This window comes from Pogona vitticeps, chromosome 6, assembly GCF_051106095.1.
Source record: "Pogona vitticeps strain Pit_001003342236 chromosome 6, PviZW2.1, whole genome shotgun sequence".
Lineage (NCBI taxonomy): Eukaryota > Metazoa > Chordata > Lepidosauria > Squamata > Agamidae > Pogona > Pogona vitticeps.
Genome location: NC_135788.1, coordinates 56790871 through 56808530, shown reverse-complemented (window position 1 = coordinate 56808530; position 17660 = coordinate 56790871). Strand labels below are relative to the sequence as shown.

Sequence of the window (17660 nt, the reverse complement as noted above, 5' to 3'; positions counted from 1 at the left end):
ATATCTGTTTAATGCACTTTTCAAATATTGTAATAGTTTATTATTTAACATTTCATTTTGTTTCTTTTAATACTGTAAGCTGCCTTGGATCCTTTAGAAGAAAGGTGGCATAGAAATATTTTAAACAAAAATAAAATGAAATAAAACTATTTATTTATACAGTGGTGCCTTGAGTTGCGAACTTAATTCGTTCTGGGATGATGGTTGTAACTCAAGCTGATCGTAACTCAAAGCACTATTTCCCATAGGTATACATTGAAACGCGATTAATCCATTCTGGCTGTTTTTGGTTGTATCTCAAGGCACTGGTATCCTAGGGGAACTAATGCAAAAGCAGTTAATCCGTCCACTAGGGAGAGACTTATTTAACCTAAGATTTTTTAACCTTAAGGTTAAAAAAGGGGCAGGGAGGGAGGAAACCTTTTCTGGTCGTATCTCAAAGCACTGGTCGCAAGTCAAAGCAAAATTTTGTGACCGGAGCTGGTCATAACTCGAATTGGTTGCAAGTCAAGATGTTCGTAAGTTGAGGCACCACTGTAGTTTAAAACATCTAGTGAAATCTGTTTACTTACAGGCAGAAGCTCGTCTTTTGGAGGAACAACGTAGGGTTCAGGTATATCTACATGAGAGCACACAAGATGAACTAGCACGGAAATGTGAACAAGTGCTTATTGAAAAACACTTGGAGATCTTTCACACAGAATTTCAGAATTTGTTAGATGCTGACAAAAATGAAGGTAAGTTGTCTTATATACAATCTCAGCCCATCCACTAGACAGAAGGAAATAATCATCTCAGGTGGCAGATGCTGCTGGGCAGCAATAACTTCCCAGCTGTTCTTTCTGACCTACTAAGTATTCTGAGTATATTTCCCTAAATTTGTTGTATATTTACTTTCTTTAAATATTATCTGTTTAATAATGTAAGCTGTCATGGGCCTTTTTTAAGGAGAAAGGTGGGATAAAAATACTTTAAATTTTCACAATGAGGGTCTCTGTTCTTGACCAGAACATCAAATTTTCTAATTTTTCTCCTCAATTTTTTGTGTGGAAAAGTTTCTCTCTTTAGAGAAGAAAACTAGATAAAATTCATTAATAACAATACATTGATGTGAAATTGCTTCGATCTAAAATTGAACTTGACCAAGCTTGATTGTCCAGGCAGTATAACAGTGAAACTGGAGGTGCCCAAAGTACTTCCACAGACAAATGTTAATCTCTATTAGAAATAAAGAATATAGCATGTTGATGAGTCTATACATAGTATGCAAGGTCTGCTGTATGTACTACAATTAGTGTATCAATGTTTTCCTTTTATATTTAAACAAACAATGGAGAAGGACACATATGTTGAAAGTTTTTAAATAAAAATTCCAAGTAGAACTATTGAAAAATGTGGAGAAACTGCACTAAATGTAAGTATTTGAAATGCAGTTTGTAGAACTTGGAATTTGTTTTGAACTTGGAATTTGTTTTGAAAATAATGCTCAAACCATAGTAGGTGTGGCTTTTTAAAATTAAACATTTCCATTCAAATACTATTTGATACTGGGAAATTTGACAGTTTTGCTTAATCAAAGTATGCTAAATTGAATCACATACTATTTAGGACATAAGAATTTTTCTGGAAATGTTCCTAGAACACACACCCCTTCAAACATTTCTGGAGAATGAACAGTACAGCTTCATGAGTCATGATTATCAAATCTCACTGGGTTTATTCTAAGTATGACAAAAGTTTAAATCCAATTCATAATCCTTTTCTAATAATCTAATCGAGCAAATATTTTAGTGAAAAATGCAGGCAAGTGCACAGTGTAATTCTTACATCATATAGCACATTCAGAGCTGTAATTGATTAAATAGAAAAAAACACTGATGTCTATTTCTCTTATATAATTTATGTCTTTATTCAAAAAGTGAAGACTGGAAGCTGTTAACATATTGGCCTAAATTTAGTTGCTGGTCCGAACTGAAACATTAGTATATGAGTGACAAGTCAGTATTTTATCAATTCCATTCATTCAGTGGATGTATTTCAGACTAGCTATTGGATTTAGACTATTACTTTTAAACATAAAGAGATCAGATGTGGATTGTAGATGTATTCCCTCAAGATGATAGTCTAAAAACTGATTATAACACAGATTTAAATTTGACTGGTATTGTGTCTTACATAGTATTTTTCTTTGTTTCTCATTAATTTAATGAACTAAAAATAGATTTTTTGGCAGAAACCTTCTATTCCACATTTTTGTTTATGAGAATTAGTTAACCCATAATTAAACAACTTAAACATTGTGGATTTCATGGGTTTTTCAAAATGAATTTGTTTGTAACTAGAGATGGGGGTATTTGTATACGAATACACCCCCAACCAAATGGACATAATAAAGGTCTAGCCCCTGGGGCCAGACCTTCCACTCACGTGTCTGCTGCCGGCTCTTCTCTCCCTTCCTGGTTGGCTATCCACTCCTGGCAGAAGGAAGGGAAGACAAGACTCTGCCAGGCTGATGAGTGGATAGCCAACCTGCAGCTCTGGAGCAAATGGAATGGAAAGCGGAGTTGGTGGCAGCAACCCTATCTCTACTTGTAACCATAGAAGTTCAGTGTTTAAAACTTCAGTTTGTTTTTCAATTCGTAGACCAGAGATAGAGCAAAGGATTCTGTGTATCAATAGAGTTGTGAGTATTGACTGTTCAGTTTATACTCCCTTAAATGAATTATGATTCCAAGGCAGGCTTTTATTTAAAAAAAAAAAAACTCTTCAGTGATGTTGTTAACTTGAAACATGATTCCTTTGTTAACATGAAACATGATTCCTTAAGTGATTTATAATTAAATTACAACTCCATATCACATAATTGCTTTTATTACTTTCAGTCCTATTTAGTTATAGTTTTTATATCACAGTGGTTGAAATTCTGTACCTTAGTATAATAAGTCTAGAATAGACCTATTGAATCAGTAGCAATTTGGTGAATATGTAAGTTTTGTTGGTTCAGATGGCGGGCCTATTCTAGTTGCAATTTGTTATTCTAAAGTAAGTAGCAACTGGAGCAGGTTCATTTGAATTGATTGAACTTATAGAAGACTTCACTGAGTCCTCGCTGGTTCATTGGGCCTCTCTAGTGCAACATATTACGTTATATAACAGGATTTTGGCCACTTCTGCAGTAGTATCCTATGAGCATCTAGCCAATTATGCTTCCTGTATAGTCTTGGTAAATGGGATAAATCTGATACTGGGATGTTAACATACCTAAGTATCTGGCTGTTTTCTTTTATTCCAGACTTGGGACGCATGTATAACCTTGTATCTCGAATCCAGGATGGCCTTGGAGAGTTGAAAAAACTTTTAGAAACACACATTCATAATCAGGGTTTAGCTGCTATTGAAAAATGTGGAGAAACTGCACTAAATGTAAGTATTTGAAATGCAGTTTGTATTGAATAGATATAAACTCTGTCCCAAATTTATAATGGCTAAAATCTTGTTGCTTAGCATAACAAGTTGTAGTGGAGTAGGCCATTGAATCCATGGGGATTTGGTAAGTTAACTCCTCCACATGTTCTTTTGATTCAAATGGGCCTACTCTAGTTGCAACTTAATGTGCTAATGTAAGTCTCAACTACAGTGGGCCCACTTGAATCAATTGAACTTTCTCCTTCTCCTATAGCCTTCAGGAGCAACCTCAACCAACCATATAATTTACTGTGGGACTTGCACACATCTGGGCAAGCTCTCAGGCTAGTTCAAATCCGCATTCATTTGTGAGCTGCTTTGACTTTAGTCCAATTTTAATCATGACTGGGACAGACTGATTGTATCAATGGAAATTAAGTACAGTGGTGCCTCGCATAGCGAGGTTAATCCGTTCCGGATTAACCTTTGCTATAGCGAAACATCGCTAAACGGAATTTAAAAAGCCATAGAAACGCATTGAACAAATCCAATTGTTTCCTAACAGTTTGCTTGTCCCACTGGGAATCTCTTTCTTAAAAGAGCACCCCAGATTCTACCACACATTACCACAGCCTGAAGATTTAACACCTCTCACCACAGCCTTTAGATCTAACTGCTGGCAAACAGCGTTTCCTAGGAAGCTACTGTTTATACCCAGGGAAGCACCTAGCTCCTTGAAGCCTCAGTGTCCCACTGCAATCAAAACTTAGCTTGTGGATCAGAGTCACTCAAGCTGCTAGATAGAACAAAGGTTGGTCATCCTGAGGTACTACAAAACCCAGCACGTGGTCCATCGCGCAGCTGCCACCATGCCGCAAACACGGGTTCGAAAACACACGTGTAAGCTTGGACAGAGAGCAATCAGGAGTTTGCACATGCTAAAATGGGCTGAGTGAGTCCAATCTCAGCTAGCCATAATACAACACTCCTTCTCACAGGTCTGCCCACATAAGAACACCCTGGTACTCTCAGATATTATTATGGAAAGGTCAAGTGGGCTTTGTAGTCCTTAGACTCAACTTGCACCACTGACAGGACTCTAAGTAAGCTAGGCCGAGGCAGCACTCTCAGATGACCCTATGACAAGTGTACTGTTCAGAAAACCAATTGAGTTTTATAATCTTTATTTTATTAAAGAAAAAGCATGTTACTAGGTATCAAAGCCAAATTAAACCAAAACAAATAAACTAGCATTGTGCTGTTTAGTTACACAGATGTAGTGAGGCAAAGAAAACATGAAAAATAGAAAAGTATTCAAAAAGCCAAAAAGCCATTAAAAAGAATAAAAACAGTTCCAGTACAAGAAATCATTAGTAAAACAAAATAATCCATGTAGGTCATAAAAAGGCTATAGTCCTCAGTGATCCTATAGAATAAAAATCCCTTAACAAAAGTAAAAATCCCTTATATGTCCCATAGTCCTTAGAAAAGAAAAATCCAGTAAATATACCATAGTCCTTACAACATTACAAGAGCATAGTCCATATGGAGTATTCCAAGAAAAGAAGTCCATAAAGAATATTCCATAGAACAGTCCATAGAAAATAGTCCATGCACAGTCCTTAGGAAAAATCCCATAAGTCCAAAAGTAATCCAGCAAAGCATAGGAACCAGTCCATGTAGGTAGGCCACCAGCCTGTCTCGAAAGACATTAGGGTGAGTCCCAAATGGCTGAAGAGTAGGTCACGAATCACTGAAAGGTCGGTCTTGGAAAGACCATGTCCATAGAGAAAAAGTTCCTTTTTCAAGAGTAACTGGCAAGGGCTTAATGCACCTTAATGAGTGTACAGCAAAAAAATGTCATCCAATCAGAGTTCGTTACTAGGCAAACAGTCCTGTTGCACCACATGACTTCTTTCTCATACGCACCAGATGTTATTTGGGTTAACTGTGGTTTATCAAAGAGTCACAACAATTCCCATCTATCTAATCACACAGAGTCCTTTCTCAGGCTCTCAGAATAACATTCTCTCGGCTCGCCTGGAAAACACTTGTCAGCATAGCAAAGATACTTTATACAAAGAAACAAGATGGAACCTCTCTGGCTTATTTCTTAATTACAAAACCCATATGCCTTAAAAGATTTTAACTCAAAAACCCATCTCATCACACTGGTGAGTGACACGTACCCTCACAGTGTGGTATTAAGTGACATGTACCTTTTACACTCACTGTATGGTAATAAGTGACATGTACCTATACTGATGTAAGCCGCCCCGAGTAGACGTTGTCTAGAGGGGCGGGGTAAAAATCGAATAAATAAATAAAATAAAAAATACAGTGCACTGGTGAATGGTATGTACCACTTTAGTTGGCTAATGAGTGTTGTCTACATGTCACCAGTGCATTGCAAAATTGCAGGTATTCAATTACATTATTACATCAAAGCATGTAAATCTCTGTACTTACCAAGAGATGAAGCAACACACAGCCAATTTTGTCCTCCCTTCTCTTGCACTTTCCTGCCTGCCTTCACTGGAGCCTTCCCTTGTGCAGTCACATTCGGTGGAAGTAGTAATGCACAAGCCGGATCAACTGCTATGGACTCCTGTACAGCTGCAAGCAGTAATGCAGCAGTACCTGCAATCTGGCAAAAGAACAACTGATTTCTAAGTGCCACAACCAATGAATGGTGATAACCTCGATGTATATGTGGGAGACAGCTAATGTGACTAGAGTTCTGTTTGTCCTAATGAGGCGGTACAGGGGGGCCGTGGGTGTCACTTGGTGCCACCCAGTGTGGTAATTAATGGTGTCCCCCCTCACAAAACTTTGAAGCTGAACTCTGGACTAAACTTTTTTGACCCTTGCAGTGCATTTTTTTCCTAGGACTAATATTAAAAGAAAAATGCTTACAGGTCCTCCAATATCCCGTCAGGCTAGACTGATAATGGCCACCATTGCACCCCTTTGCTGGACAGCTGCAACAGCAAAGGGGAGTGCTGAAATCCAGGATCGGAGGATGGGTAAGTATTTCTCCATTAATACAGCCTCTAGGAAAAAAACAAGCATTTAACCCTTGGGTTTTTAAAAAGTTTAGTCCAGAGTTGAGATTTAAATAAAACCCTCAGCCGCAGTGAGCATTGAGTCATGGCGAGTGACTCACAGTTTCCGAGGTTCAGCTGCCAGAGGGTAGCAATTCGGCAACTTATGGCTCACATGCACACAGAGAGGGCTCTGTGTGCCATAGGTTCACCATCACTCGTCTGTGGTATGATTGGAACACCAAATTTGATCCATGGAGGCAGTTTAACCTGCAGCGACACCATTTTGTTTTTTTTTGCTTTTAACTCTTAAAGTGCTGCTTTAATTTCTTGATAATTCTGGTCCATCGTTTTCTCTTGTTTTAAGCACGTGGCCCAATATATTTAACCTGGGGAGAAATAATTGAGCTATATAAGAGAGTATTAGTAATACAGTATATTCATGTGCTGAATGAGTGAAAAGTGCAGCAGTATTTCAGTTAAGACGTGCTGTCCTATAATGATTGGATTGTCCTCACAATAGAATTTTTTTAGCCCTATACTTCATCAAGCACAACGCAGGTAGTGCTTAAGAGGAGATACAGTGGTGCCTCGCATGACGACGTTAATTCGTTCCGAAAAAATCGCTGTCGAACGAAAACGTCATGCGATTTTAAAAAGCCCATAGAAACGCATTAAAACCCAATTGATGCTTTTCTAGGGGCTTAAAACTCACTGTCCAGCAAAGATTCTCCATAGCGCGGCCATTTTCGCTGCCCGTGCAGCGAGGAATCCATGCCAGAAAACAGCGGGCGGCCATGTTTTTCACCCAGCGGCCATTTTGAAATCACCGATCAGGTGGCCGAAAATCATCGCTTTGCGATAATCGGTTAGCGAAACAGGGGGCCGATCATCGCAAAGCGAAATTTCCCCATAGGAAACATCGTTCTGCGATCGCAAAATCTTCGTCATGCGATTTCGTCGTCAAACGGAGCGCTCGTAATACGGGGCACCACTGTAATCATAAAGACGAAACATGCTTGGAAAAGAAATTCCACCCTTAAGAATTATGAAGCACTTTTATGAGTATTTCCAAGACTTAATGGTCCTTACCAAGTTAAAAAAGAGTGGCTACTAACATCTGAAACAAAATGTGGAATCCATAGTCAAATTCATATTTTTTTCTCCTTTTCCTTTTTTTTTAAATCAATCACTGAACTTGTGAGTTTTTTCTTTTTTTAAATTTTCTAAACTATTGGGGAATAGGGAAGGAATACAAAAGGTAAAGGGCAGTGGAAGGGGTGGGAAAAGGGTTTTGAGTATAAGAGAAAATCAGATATATAATCATTCAATCTTTTCATATCAAGTATATAAACATATAATCTATTCATATTCCAGTAAAAGCTCATCTTTCTTCTTCTTCTTCTTCTTCTAACTATTTTGTCTATGTATTTACCCCTTTAGCTTTCAACTTACACTTATAACACAGCTTAAATCTAAGTTATTCCAGCACCATCAGAACACCAAGGCCAATTGTGAGGTATATCCCCTCTTTCACCCTCCTTTTGTCTTGAGAGTATGCGCTCAACAGGCCTGAAATAGTATAGATTCTGCTCACTTCCCCCTTTTTCTCCATGTGCTTCTTTTGTTTCTGTGACTGTTTTCTTCTGTATTTTGGAGGGGGAAACAACACCTAAAGCAATAGTTCGCTTTTCAGCCTCCATTGTCCTAGCTGCTATAGCTATGTAGCTTACACCATCCCCTTTATATTATCTGGTATTGCCATCAATGCATCCGATTCTGGCATTTCTTTTAGATGTAATTTAACCTCTGCTATTTTCTCTTCCTTAGCGTCTTTAATTGCATCTTGCATCTGGTCAAGATAATAATTTAACTGCGTAAATTCTTTCAACACTGTCATTTGAAAGGAGATTTTCCACTCTAGCCATTGATCTCTGATTTTCCCAGGGAGAGGTTCCATTTTTCCAGTATATCTGATCTATATATACAAAATACTCTTCAGTTTCCACTATTTTATCCCTCACTTGGAATTCCCTCTCCCCTTTGCCCAAATATACATAATGTATAGATCAACCTCGAGTCCAATATTTCACATTACAACTATTACAGTATTAACAGTAAAATAGCAGGCACACTCAAACAAGAAATGGAATTTAAAACATGAATCTCTCAAGTGTCTTTGTAGTCCAATCCCTTTTCTCGTCGCCAACCTCCAGACCGGTTGTTTCTTCTTTTCTCTTCTCAAAGTTTATTGTTACCTTCACCCGGCAAGACTGTATTTTCAGAGTGTCATTTATCAAAATACTCAGTTCATTTCAAGCCATATGGCTCTCAGTTTACAGCTCACAGTCTGTTTTTCTTTTTTTACTTCCAAAGGCTTCTTTCTCCTCCCCCAAAAAAGGGAGGTCCAGCAATCTGAGTCCCAGCAAATGTATTATCCACAGAAAACAGAGTCCCCAACTTGTTGTGAGTTCTTGATGAGATTCTGGGATGTCTTGTTCATGGGCTTGGTCATGCATCTAATTCTGCAGTCAAGATATATCTCAACACTTTGTCAATTAGCTGTGGCAGGCTACACAGTCCTTACACAAACACCAAGAGGATTCCAGCCAGTTGTTAACTAGAATTCTATTGGTGTGACGGATACTTAACTTGGTTGTGGATAATTGTTGAGTTGTCAGAGTGCATTTCAGTTTCACAGTCAGACATGTGACCAAGATGCGCCTCAGCACTTTGTCAATTATGTAGCTACAGCAAGTTAGGCATATCTGAAATAAACAGTAGTTGGATTCAGCCCACTGAATGTTTTAAAATGTTGAAGAGTATCTGTGGAATAGAGAGAGTATCCATAAAAATACAAATACTGCTTGATGTCTTGCACCCAATCTTGTGTCTGTAAATGTATTTTCTTGGCCAGCATAGATGTTCATGTATTTTGGAAATGTCCAAAATTATGTTTGTGAAAATAAATAATTTATTGAAGAGATAAGTGGATATAGGCTTCATTTACAACTTTTTCCTATTCTGTTTTATGTGAAAGTCAGTGGATGGTCATCAGTAAATTATTCCTTGTTTAATAGCAGAAAGGATGGGAATTGTATAGGTTTGGTGAAAAAGAAACCAGATACTCATAACTGTTTGAGACTCCCCCCCACCCCCCGGTAATTTAAGTGATACATGTGACATATATCAACAAGAATGAAATGTCTGGTTTTGAGGATGAGTATTGTAATTCTTAGACATGCCTTTCTCCTGGTAAAGTCCAGTTGGATTCCCAATATGGTTTAATGAATCGAGTGATGGACCAGGACCCAGGAGGCCTGAATTTGAATCCCTGCTCAGTGATGGAAACTCATTGGGGGTGTGGAACTGGTAATGCCGCTCCTTAAATATCTCACTTACTTTGAAAGCCCTATTGCTGTTGTTATGTGCTGTCAAGTCACCTCTTGACTTATGGCAACCCTATGAATAAGTGATCTTCAAAATGTGTTGTCTTCAAGGCTGTGGTTTCTTTAAAAAGTCAATCCATTTCATATTTGGTCTTCCTCTTTTCTTGGGGTTTTTTGGGCTCTTTGGCCGTGTTCTGAAGGTGGTTCTTCCTAATGTTTCACCAGTCTCTGTACAGCCTGCAAAAGGTCAACGAACTCTACCCAGCCACAAGGGCCTATGATCACTGCACACAAAAGACTAGCTAATGACACCCATCAATCACAGTGACAGATGATCTCTCCTCCTTATCACAACAATACACCCACAACAAAAAACACACTGATCGCCATAATCACCCATCTCCTGAAAAGCACAAAAGCTGATCCCACAGTTTTAAATACTCAACTATCGAAACAGACTGCACCAGAGCACAGAGTTCTGACTGCTGTCTTCTGAAGATGCCGGCCACAGAGACTGGTGAAACATTAGGAAGAACAACCTTCAGAACATGGCCAAAGAGCCCGAAAAATCCTAAACAACCATCAGAGTCTAATTACATTGGCAGGTGAATTAATGAAAAATTCCATATTATAGATAGGGTTGCCAGCAAATATGCTGTTGAGAGACAATTGTATTTTTCTTTCTAATTTCTAGGATCCAAAAATGTATGTACAAACAGTATTGGATGTCCATAAGAAATACAATGCTCTGGTCATGTCTGCTTTCAACAATGATGCCGGCTTTGTGGCTGCACTAGACAAGGTAAGTTGATTGAGACTCTAAAGTCTCCATTAATGATTATTGATTCTCAAGGCATCTGAAAGTTTCAATTTCTTGTTTGTTTTGTAGGCATGTGGCCGCTTTATAAATAACAATGCTGTGACAAAAATGGCTCAGTCATCTAGTAAATCCCCAGAATTATTGGCACGATATTGCGACTCTCTGCTAAAGAAAAGGTATGTCTTCTAGGGAAGCACCACAGCCTGATTTCCCAGGAGATTATGTTACATTCCAGTAGAACAGAGAACTGCATTATGATTCTTGGTCAAGTAATCTTGTCTACACTTCTGCTTTTTCCCTTTATCGGAAAGAAATGTCATCATGTTTGATTTGGAAATGGTTAAATGTTCTCTCATCCTGTATAATACTGATTAATATACTCATAGACAATGGTACCAGAGACATAAAATGGAATTCGTTTTGTGTTCATCTTATCACAAACTAAAAAATTTTTGTACAGCTCCATGTATGCAACATGGATAATGTCATCAGCAGCAGCAAATCACTCGTGATTCAAGGCTCCTTTCCATGATTTTGGGATTCATGCAATTTTGTCACATTGTGTATGAGCCATGTACATCCCAAAATCACCTTTAATCAGCTGCCAATTGTCTTTACTCAGGAACAATGTGGCACTGCAGATGAAGTTACTCTTGTTCTGTTGATTACTATAAAAATATAATAGGAACATTTATGAGCCGTCCCTGCACCTCCCTCCATTGAAGGGTCATTAAAATGGGTAAATTTCTTTATTCCTATTGAATGTCAACTAAAACACTGCCACCTTGGCATAAAACAGAACACTGTCACTTTAAAGATACCAGGGAGTTTTACGTTCTCACAAATGGGATAGTTCCAGTCCTGCCTCCTCCACCAGCTCCAATAGAATAACAGAATCATGAAGGAGCTTATAAGGCTGTCAAGTCCAACCCCCTGCTCAGTGCAGGAATACAGATCAAAGGATATCTGCCAGGTGGTTGTCCACATTTCTCTTGAATGCCTCCAGTGTTGGAGCACTCACCACCAAGTCAGATGCTCTAAGCATGAGGTGTTACAACAAGGATGCCTGATATAGGCTTGGAGGCAGGCTTGCACCAGGGTAGTCTCAACACTTTACTGTTACTGGACGTCCTTCCTACATTGCTGGTGTGGCCACGCCTCCTGTGAGGCATGCCCAAAGTCCAGCTGGACCCAGGAGTTCTCACCTTGCTAGCACGCTGATGGGCAGTGCAGTGAGAAGTGGGGGAGGTGACCAGCCTGGTGTGTCCTGATTGGAGGTTGTTGGTGGGATAGAGTGCCCCTGTGGCTTCTGTTGATGGTGATACAACTGGCACTTGTCGCTCCAGCACTTCACCCCTCGTCACTTGGCCTCGTCCTGGTGCAGCTGTGCCACTTCCTCCTGAGGAACAAAGAATTCCTACCAGCATCCAGTGACCAGGTTGTGGCAGTGGATAGCTTCCCAATCCTCAATGGCGCGTTCCTTCAACATGGGCCCCTCCTGGGTTTCCAGCGCCTCCCAATCCACAGCATACACCCAGCAGTCCTCTTCCATCTCACTCCTATACTTAAATCCCCAGACCCCACCCCCACTTTCACAGCCTTTAGGGCATTGTACACATCTCCACCTCAGTGTACAGATGAACTGCAGATGTAAAGTTGTGTGCTTACCTGTGAGGAGATGGAAGGCCCACCCTCCCCAGTGGGGACAAAATTATCACACTCACAGTGTTTCCTGTTTGGGCCATAGTGTTTTAGGAATAAAAGGGATATTCTGACTGCTTAGAGTAAGTTTTATATATATATATATATATATATATATATATATATATATATATATATATATATATATATATATATATATATATATATATATATATATATATATATATATATATATATATATATACACACACACACACACACACACACACAAGTATTTTTAAAGAGAGGTTAATATAGCAGAAGATAGCAGAATAAAAGAACCTTTTGTAACAGATAAAAGCAACTTCAGAGCAAATGAAAGAGGGGAAGTCGGGAATATTCTGCCTAGTTCATGCATCCAGCTTTGCCCACAGGTTATAAGAAGACTTTCACAGGATTTCAGGTGAAAAGCAAGTCTGTTTCTCAGCAGAAGTCTCAAGTGATAGGTGACGTTGAGGATCATGAAGATGTGAAAGCAATAGTTTTTCGGCGTGGCATCTGTGAATCACACTGTGGGTAATCCGCTCACGCACAGAGCCTCAGAATATTCTAGAGCTTCTGCAATAGCAAAAAGATACATTCGTGCAGACCCCTCCCCCTTGGCATATGTACCTTAGCGCCAAGGCTCTCCTTTCAGTTTCTTTCAACCGCCACGTTGAGAATCTCTATCATCGCTTCTACGAGTCCTTTCTAAAAAGAAAGAAAGTTATGAGTCAATTCCTTGATTTCCCTTTACATTATAACAAATCTTTAGCTATTATTTGCTTATAAATTTTTTGCAGATAACTGCTCTGGACTTAGGGCTGAAGCACCCTACCCCTTGTTTTTTCTTTTCTAAACCAGCTTTTTGGTTCATGGCCTCTTCAGGCCCGTTTAAATGCTGTGTGGTCTGCGATAATAAAATTCCATTTTGTGACGGCCACTAAATGCCTTTTTTGCCTCGGTGAGGCTCACCAAACCTCCTTGTGCCCACACTGCAAAAACCTTAAGCACAGAGTTCTCCGCAGTCACCTCTCAAGACTTAAAACTTCAGCTTTGGGAACAATCCCTCCAGCCTACTAAGCCTATGGCTCAGTCTTCATGCAAATCCATCCCACACACTAAAGCCATGGAGAAAGCCATTTCTGAGGTGATAAAACAACATCCTTTGGCCACTCCATCCTGTTCTGACCACCAAGAGTCCGCTGCACTCCCAACATCGACTACCACTCAGGTGCACAAGCCCAAGCACAGGACATTGAAAGCGGCCACTAAATGAAAGCCGTCCACTGACACTTCATCAGCTTCTGAACCTTCACCACCAAAGAAGGCTAAGTCTTTAAGACCGAAGCCTTCCAAGAATGTCTCCCCAACCCCACAGCCTCTAGAGTCCGGGGACCTCGTCTGCGTGAGTTCTATCTCAGATGAGGAGGGGCTTTCTCCTCACCAACCATCTCCAACACAGTCTCCTGTGGGAGCAGTGGGTCGACCAACTCACATCTTCTACCAGCCCTCAACAATGCTTGGGCTCTCTGAGTGGATCTTCTCTGGCAATCCAAGGGACTGAGATGCAATCTGAAACACTGCCGTATTCTGCACCACATTGGCCTCTGACACTTCAACAGAGACAACAATCTTTTTAAGAGCGTCTGCCTGCCTTCTTGTGCAGAAACGGATCACACTCAGCACCATCACTGGGATACCTTTTGCCCCAATTGGTGGCCAACAGAAAAGCCTGCCAAGCACTATCAACCAGTTGCTTTGCCTGGTCTGACAGCAGTGCCACAACAGGTTTCTTATGCAACAGAGCCTTCGGTGTCGAAGTGATCGTACCACCACAATCACCAATGGTTGCTGGCACCTATTACCAAAGAAACCCAGATTGCTACACTTCAGCTTTGGGTGCATTTGTGGCAATGACTAGCTATTATTTCCCCGCCCGTCAAGATCACTGTGATCATTCATCTCGCTTGGCGTCACCAACGTCCATCTATTCCACCGTGACCCAGTGTGATCCATTAACATCTTTACCATCCCGACAACCGTCTTGACTCCAACAGCAACTTCCATTTCAACAACAGCTCGACACCGACCCCTTTGATATTGACAATCCTGGGTATCAGCAGTTGTCCATGGACGCACCAGCAGTGCCTGCAATGGTCGACAAAACTCGATATCGACCTTTGTCCATGAACGCCCCACCGATGTCTATACCAGTCAACAACCTTTGGCATTAACCACTGTCCACCAACGCACCATTGGCGTAGACAATCTGATATAGACACGAATACTTTGAAGACCAGCCTCTCAATGACGATGTTGATCGACGGTTGATTAACGACAAGATGCCGAAGCGTCTGAGCATGGCTCTAGACCCCAAACACCATATGTATTACTGACATCTCCAGAATCAGACCTTGCAGATACAGATCCTTCATCTCCGGCAGAGGATTTTCAGACTTAAGCTCAGCTAATGATTCACATGGCTAAATCTCTTGACCTCCAAATCCATAGGCCCATGACTGAACCAGCGGATCATCTTTACAATCCCATCTTAAAAGATACTGTACCACAACACTGGTACATATTGCCATGCTTCCATCTCTTCTCAGCACAGCTAGGGAGTCCTGGACCATACCAGCATCCTCTCACTCAGTCTCGAAGTACATTGACAATCTCTATCACATGCATGACCCTGGCGCCGTCTTCTTGCAAAAGCAGCCAGCCTCTAACTCAATATTTGTCGAAGCATCACAATCCTGCTCTTGACATAGACAAGTCTTGATACCGCCTAATAAAGATAGAAGGTGCATTGACTCTATGGGCAGATGGCTACCTTTCTGCAGTTGTCACTTATCAGCCACCAATTTATTCAGCAGCTAAGTTTTTCAGACAGCCTACTCTGAAACACTTCCTTAAAGGACTTGTCACACATGTATCCTGATGTACATCTGCCACCACCTCAATGGTTACTGATGTTAGTCCTTCAGTGACTTTTTAGGACCCCATTTAAGTCCCTTGCATCAGCTGATCTCAGGTCACTTACCTTTAAGACGGTGTTCCTTATGTCTATTACATCAGCATGATGTGCTAGTGAACTGGCGGCCTTGGGGTCTGAATACCCTTATCTCCAGTTTTAAGCTCTTTGTAGATATTTCATTTCTACTCAAAGTTGCCTCGCAATTCCACTTATTCCAACCTTTGGTTCTCCCGTCTTTCTTCCCATCTCCATCTACTTCTCAAGAGAAAATCCTTCATACTTTGGATGTGAGAAGGGCTCTTGCGTTTTACATAGCCCATATTCAACCCTTCAGACGTTCAGCTCAACTCTTTGTCAGTTATCAACTTCCTGCTTAAAGGTCTTGAAGTCACCTCGCAGAGGATATCCAAGTCGGTTGCTTCCATCATTCAGCTTGCTTATCAACTTGCTTGACTTTCGGTCCCACAAAGTATCTGCCCCCATTTTACCAGGGCGTTAGCGACATCTACGGCCTTCCTTCGTGGCATTCCCCTGCCGGACGTCTGTGCCTCTGCCACATGGTCACAGCTGTCCACATTTATCAATCATTACAGATTGGATGTTTGGCAGAAATCTGATGCTGCTTTTGGATGTGCTGTATTGTCATCTACCTTGGTATGACACCCTCTTCTGGGTAAGACAGCTTGGTACTCACCCACAGTGTGATTCACAGAGGCCACAAAGAACAACAGGTTACCTACCTGTAATTGTAGTTCTTCGAGTGGACCTCTGTGATTCATACATCCCGACTCAGCCTCCCCTGTCACGTCCTCTTGCTGTATGTGGCAGATGACCTAACTGAAGGGAGAGCCTTGGCACCAAGGTACATATACCAAGGGGGAGGGGTCTGCACTAATGTATCTTTTTGCTGCCGCAGAAGCTCTAGAATGTTCCAACGAGGCTCCGCGCATGCATGGATTACCCACAGTGTGAATCAGAGGTCCACTCGAATTACAGGTAGGTAACCTGTCGATTTTCTGTGTAATCTCCTAGTTCAGACATATCTCACCTCAAGCAGTGAGTAAGGGGACATCCAAGCCAGAGTTGATGCCCCATCTCTCTCTGGAGAATTTCAAAATATTCTCTTTATTGTGATTTGGGAAAATTACTATGTTCCGATTTGCTTATAATAGCATTTAGGATAGCTTTTTATTGGCTAATAATTTGAGCTAAAGATAGAAAAAGCTTTACCATTGCAACAGTGTTCTGTGTATTGTGAACTTGTACCGAAATGCTGAATGATTTTTCCTGTATTCCAAATGGTGACATGAAAATGCACTTTTCACTACAGCTCAAAGAATCCAGAGGAAGCTGAACTTGAAGATACACTGAATCAAGTGGTATGTTTCATTCATACTGTATCATTTTCTAAATTCAAATAATTCCTTAACTTTTACAGGTTCTTAATGATTCTTTACTGAGGAAAACTTGTAAATTATGATTATTATTTTAACCCATTTGTCACAAATAATTTTTATTTCTAAATTTAAATTTAGTTTCCCTAGTTTATAGATGGTGTTATTGATATAAATCTCAATTCCTCCGTGTTTCATTACTTGTAAATCTAAAATTCATCATCTACATTCTTTGAAGAATGATGGCAGTAAAATACCTGTCTTACTGAGATAAAATTTTAATTGACTACAGTTCATTTTGTAATAAATATTTAAATATAACATGCTGTTTCCAGATGGTTGTGTTTAAGTATATTGAAGACAAAGATGTATTTCAAAAATTCTATGCCAAAATGTTGGCAAAGCGACTTGTACATCAGAACAGTGCCAGTGATGATGCTGAAGCAAGCATGATCTCCAAACTGAAAGTGAGTTGTCTTCTTTTCTGTACTCTGATTTTCAAAAGTCACACTGTACTATTATGCTGGTAAAATATGTAAATATGCTACTTGACAGTGGCCAGAATCAAATTGGAGCACAAACGTGCTTGAGAGCAATTCCCAAGAGTTCTTCTCTTTCTGCTGTTTTTCCTTTGTGCAGTCTGTCACTCAACTTGTCCCCATACTCCATTTTGCAGCCATTGTGAAATTCTCCTTCCAGGGAGAACGCCTAATGTGGTCACCCTTACTGCACAGACAGGCAGACAGGATTCTGGCTGATGTCTACATGAACATATTAATGAGTGGAATATTTACAAAAATCACCTCTTTTAAACTTTCAGGTTTATTGGGAGGGCACAGCTCAATGGTAATCATCTGCTTTTTATGCAAAAGTTGCCAGGTTCAGTGCTTTTATGCAGTTTTAAAATAGCAAAGCGATCTGTGATTTGAAAAGCTGAAGCCTGTAAGA

At 40.2% G+C, this 17660-nt stretch overlaps 1 protein-coding gene across 5 annotated transcripts in view; it reads left to right on the top strand.

The window, feature by feature from the left end:
• CUL1 (cullin 1) overlaps window positions 1–17660 on the top strand; it is a 149855-nt gene that overhangs the window by 115005 nt on the left and 17190 nt on the right. For all 5 annotated transcript variants that reach the window (XM_078377405.1, XM_020811130.3, XM_078377406.1 and 2 more), the window contains 6 exons: window positions 575–737; window positions 3293–3423; window positions 10533–10640; window positions 10728–10834; window positions 16649–16697; window positions 17048–17179. In XM_078377405.1, the coding sequence (XP_078233531.1) occupies window positions 575–737; window positions 3293–3423; window positions 10533–10640; window positions 10728–10834; window positions 16649–16697; window positions 17048–17179 (690 nt within the window). The remainder of the gene's footprint in view (window positions 1–574; window positions 738–3292; window positions 3424–10532; window positions 10641–10727; window positions 10835–16648; window positions 16698–17047; window positions 17180–17660) is intronic.